Source organism: Diaphorina citri, unplaced genomic scaffold, assembly GCF_000475195.1.
Source record: "Diaphorina citri unplaced genomic scaffold, Diaci psyllid genome assembly version 1.1 scaffold96, whole genome shotgun sequence".
Classification (NCBI taxonomy): Eukaryota; Metazoa; Arthropoda; class Insecta; order Hemiptera; family Psyllidae; genus Diaphorina; species Diaphorina citri.
The window spans coordinates 133,119-137,863 of record NW_007377533.1 but is presented as its reverse complement, the minus strand read 5'-3'; the positions used below and the strand labels follow the sequence as shown (position 1 = coordinate 137,863).

Genomic DNA, 4,745 nt, shown 5'->3' with positions numbered 1-4,745 from the left:
TGAAAAAGCTCGTCCCTTTGTCCGAAGCTAAGGTACACCTTTTTTTTTATCTGTTTTTACCAATTTCATTATCTTTCCCTGATTATTATGTCCAATTGCTTTTTTGTGCTTCTCAAAGCGTCCATCTAATCATGAAAAACCTTGTGAGCTATTGCTACCTAAGGATAAAAATAAATTAAGCACCCTGTTAAAGATAAGATCTAGCAGTAGACTTATAATAGCAAATAAACATAATTTCCCTTCGCATTAAGTAGGAGCAACCCTTAATATAGGAGCAAGGAGGTAAAACTCTATTTGGATTGCCAAACGATGAAGGGAACTTATGAAGAGCACAAGGGAAGTTCACGCGAATAAACCACCGATTCACAGAAAAAAGAAGGAAAAATGCATTGGATATCTATCATAAGAAACTTCAAATTTTCTTTTATTTTTTACACGAGAAATAGAAAAAACAGGCGAGTTGAGGGTTTTGTTCGGGAAATTTGTTGTGAATGTGATATAACAAAAGATTTACAAATATTGTACATGATGTGATGAGAATAGCCACACTACTCACTACTATTAAATAATTACTTTACTTCATGGATTTCTGCTAAAGTTACTTCAGAATTGAATGATCAGGTGTCATCCGAAAACCAAAAATAATGAGGGTAGGTATTCTTTTACAATGCCTAAAAATAAATGACTAGTTTAATTCGTTATGTATATTTTTGATATCTTAAATCTATTTATTCATGTTGCAATGGTGATAAATAATATCTATTACAAACATCTATTTAATTTTCATGTTTTATGTATGTACGACTAAAAACACGTCGATACATCCGGGAAAGATGGAAAAAATGTATAATACCCTAGAAAGGAATTAAAATAAATAGATTTTAATATCTAGGAAAAAAAAATAAATAAAAAATACCTACCAAAATCAATAACAGAAAAGAATTGGGAGATTTTTCAGGAAAAAAATTCGCGACAATTTTTTTTAAGCTACCAGACCGTCGAGAAGCATAGTCCCCACCCGAATGCCCACCCCAAGTCGATGACTTTGCCAGTATACTGAAAAGTTCAGAAGGGGGAGGAGCTTGAATCAGAATCAAGTGGGGGAAATTTCCCCTGCGCATGCGTTGGAACTTTGAGCTTTGGAGCTTTCTAGACGATGCTTCAAAGAACTTTTTATACGAGGCTACTTTTTTTTTCAAATTCAAAAGAGCTTTTTGTACGATGCTACTTTTTTTTAGTACAAAAGAGCTTTTTACACGATGCAGATGCAACTTTTGTGAGTACAAAGAAGCTTTTAGAAAATTTCCCTAAAATTCAGCCAGACTGGGAATCTTCATAAAACTTTAAAACCCCTCGCATTTTCCCCCTTAATTTTTTTTCTTTTCGATTTATTTCAATTTATTTATTTTTAAATCACTTTCTAGATAGGTAGGTATACATTTTTTTTTTTTAAAAAAAACTTAGTTCCCGAAAATATTTTGTATACATTTTTTTTTTTTTTTTTTAAACTTAGTTCCCGAAAATATTTTCTCAGCATATTGTTCGCTGCAGCATGGGAGAAACAGCTGGTACATACAATAAAATAATAATTATGTGCGACACTGCATCTCAAAATCTCTAAATTAAAATTGAATCAGTTTTGAATTTGTGTTAAAATATTTTTAGAAATTAAAGCTTTGTTCCAAAAGATTCTGTCAGTTCTGATGTTTAGAAGGTAAAAAGAAATTCAATATTACTTGACTTATAGGTAAATTAATATCATCTAAACAACTAAAAATGTACAAAAGAATAACAACAAATAAATTAAAAATAAATAATTTGAGATCATAAATGATAAATCATAAAAAACCGTATTAGAATGTGGAAAGAATCCCAAAAAGATATGTAGACTCTATAGAAATATTTGAATAAGATAATTAGGTATTCCGATTGATGAATTACTTCTAAAGCGTGCCTCTATAAATTTCTAAAGAAAGCTTTGTTTGTTCTGAAAGTATATCTACAGAAATCATAGAGCCACCTTAATACAGGAGCTCACTACAGGGTCGTAAGAGTATTATTGCTACAATTACATTCACGTGAGAATAAAATCACCTTATTGATTGACAATGTCATACCGGGTAAGAAGAGACACAATATTTCCCCATTAGATGCTAGATCAACACAACAGCACCAGAAACAAAGTACCTATTGTTATTGTCAACAGAGCCGTATTTTATTATCCCTCTCTGTGGTGCTTTCGCAATTTTTCAACTTCAACACCCTGGCTGCCAAAGTATACCCACACAAACTCGTGTACTAAATCATCTAACTTAACATGAGAGACAAGACTTTTTTTTTCATAGAATTTTTTTCATAAAAAATGGCAAAATTTCACTCAGTGTGAAAAAAAAAAATCACATCTTTGCTGCCTCTGAGTGCACAGAGGGGCATTATAAAATACGGCCTAGTTTGCTATAATGATATCATGTGTCGTCCGCTGGAAACCAAAAAGTGCCCCCGGATCTAAAAATTCACCTGGCAGCACTTACATGGTGAACGTCGTTAATCAGGAGTTCATAGGCGGTACGTAGCCGAGGTTCTTCCTCTGCAGAAACAGATGAATCTCCGTGAAGGAAGGTCGCTCCGTGGGGCTGCGTTTCCAACACTCGTTCATCAGGTCCAGTATGTCCTTGGTTGTCTGTGGCGTCGGCAGGTAGATAAATTCGCCGTCGTCTGCGTGCAGATGAGAAATGTTCTCGAGGACTTCCAAGTCGGTGAGACCCTCGTATGGCCTGTGACGTGCCAGGTTGAGAATCTCCCACAGGGTGACGCCGAACGACCACACGTCGGACTTGGTCGTGAATTTCCGCTGCAAACAGAGACGAAGATAATAGTTAGGGTTAAATGACTAGGTTAAACAAAACAGGTTTATGGTGGATTTCACCAATGACTTAAAAGATTTCACTAATCGGGGAATTTTTAATCAACATGAAGAGAATTTTTATTCTTGAAAATTCTCCCGTTAGTTAAATCTCTCATTAAGTCGTTGGTGAAATCCATCATTAGAGTTCACAAGTGGGGTAACATCCATGGTTCAGTCGAGCTGTTTCCTTGTGGAAATTTTATAGTTTATCTATGGTGATATGGTAGGGAATGGGGATAGACAATGAATTCCTCACAGTACTATCAGTAATTCTGAACGTCTTAAAAATAGGACGCTATGCACTTAAGGGTAAGCATAAAACTTTCACAATGAACATACAGCTGGGTTATCTGCCACAGTAACTCAGCCTCAGTGGGACTCGTAATAGACGTGGACAAGAGTCTGACACATCTGGTCGGTGGTTGTGGTACTGGGTTCAACATGATCATGGGTCATGGCGAATGTTATTTTCATAACGATTTGTGTTGCTATTGCTATTCTTCTTCTTCTTTGAGTGCCTATCCGTTACGAATGTTGGCGATCATCATGGCTATGCGTATCTTGTTGGCGGAACAGCTCAGCAGATGAAATTTTTCAAACCAGCGTCTCAGGTTGGCGAGCCGAGATATTCTTCTTCTTCCAGGTCCTCTTTTGCTGATGATCTTTCCTTGTTGCTATTTTTACATTGACAATATCTTGGTTTATGAACGTGTCACATTCATCGTTATTGCCCGAAACTGTGAACTTCACCAGGAAAAAATGGTTCTTAAATTCAATCAAGGGGTGTGCGCTCTGCGGACGAACTCTCTTTAATAACTTGGGTTATTTTATTGATGGGAATTAGATTATCAATCTTAATGTTTTTACCTTTTCGGAAATAAGCTTTCTATTTTCTAACACAGGTATACATTTTATATGCTTGGTACATGTGTCAATATCAATTGTAGACACACTGTCCTAAAGTCTCTCTTGACAGACTTGACCTAATCATTGTGTATTTTTTGCACCCTATTTTTGTATTCCACTTGGACTTAACATTTAACAACCTCTCCGGTAACCTCATTTCAATCTTCTTTTTCATAAACCGATTTTGATTATGTCAAAAGTGATCAAAGTCCGGCTGATTGGCTTTGATGAAATTTAAGAATCTGTATCCTTCAAACTGTTCAGACACATGATCAACTCAAGTTTGAACAACAGAGAATGAAGTTTTGTTTCGGAATTATTTGTATCGCATGTTTTAGATTTGTCTTTTTGTTTTATCCACAAAGTACATACATATCTTTTTAAAATGAACTTTTCAAGATGGGCCTGATGGTTCAGAAAAACGGTGACGAAATTCACGAAGAAAAAATCGCGTCAGACAAGATCGGATCAAGTTCAGAGAAATAAAGATTAAATTGACTTGTTTGACAAATCAAGATTCAATCAAGTTGTTACAAATCAAGATTCAATCAGTTTGAGACAAATCAAAGATTCAATCAAATTATGAGAATGAGCAAGACAGTTGTGTGAAAAATCAATTGAATCAAAACATGTTTGACAATTTCTGTTCACTTTCAATCACCATTTTAGTAATCAGATAGAATATCTGATCTCAGATTATTACAAAAGGCCTTGGAAAAAGATTTCATCAAACGTTAATAAATAGATAGATTAGATGGTAATGTTGTCATGGATGTTGAAGAGAACAATAAATTAGTAGCCTGGGTCAACACGAGAACACCAGAAAGTAACCCGTTGAAATATTTGCAATCGAAAAACGAGTACAAATTCTTGTCGATGGTGGGATTCTAACCCGGGATCTTCTGCATGGCAAGCAAGCGCGTTACCACTGGAC

General features: G+C 35.2%; 1 protein-coding gene across 1 annotated transcript; it reads right to left on the bottom strand.

Moving 5' to 3' along the window:
• Positions 1–2,548: 2,548 nt before the first annotated feature.
• LOC103524391 (discoidin domain-containing receptor 2-like) lies at positions 2,549–3,354 on the bottom strand. The gene is made up of 2 exons (XM_008489403.1): positions 3,241–3,354; positions 2,549–2,851 (listed from the first exon to the last, which is right to left on the bottom strand). Exons 1-2 carry the CDS (start codon positions 3,352–3,354, stop codon positions 2,549–2,551), a joined length of 417 nt encoding a protein of 138 aa, XP_008487625.1.
• Between the last annotated feature and the right edge of the window lie 1,391 nt (positions 3,355–4,745).

What these genes read in the sequence shown, in the direction of transcription:
- LOC103524391 (XM_008489403.1), bottom strand. Translation starts at nt 3,354, where the DNA reads ATGATCATGTTGAACCCAGTACCACAACCACCGACCAGATGTGTCAGA. An exon ending in GGCAGATAACCCAGCTGTAT is followed by an intron (nt 2,852 to 3,240) that starts GTTCATTGTGAA and finishes CTCTGTTTGCAG; the next exon opens with CGGAAATTCACGACCAAGTC.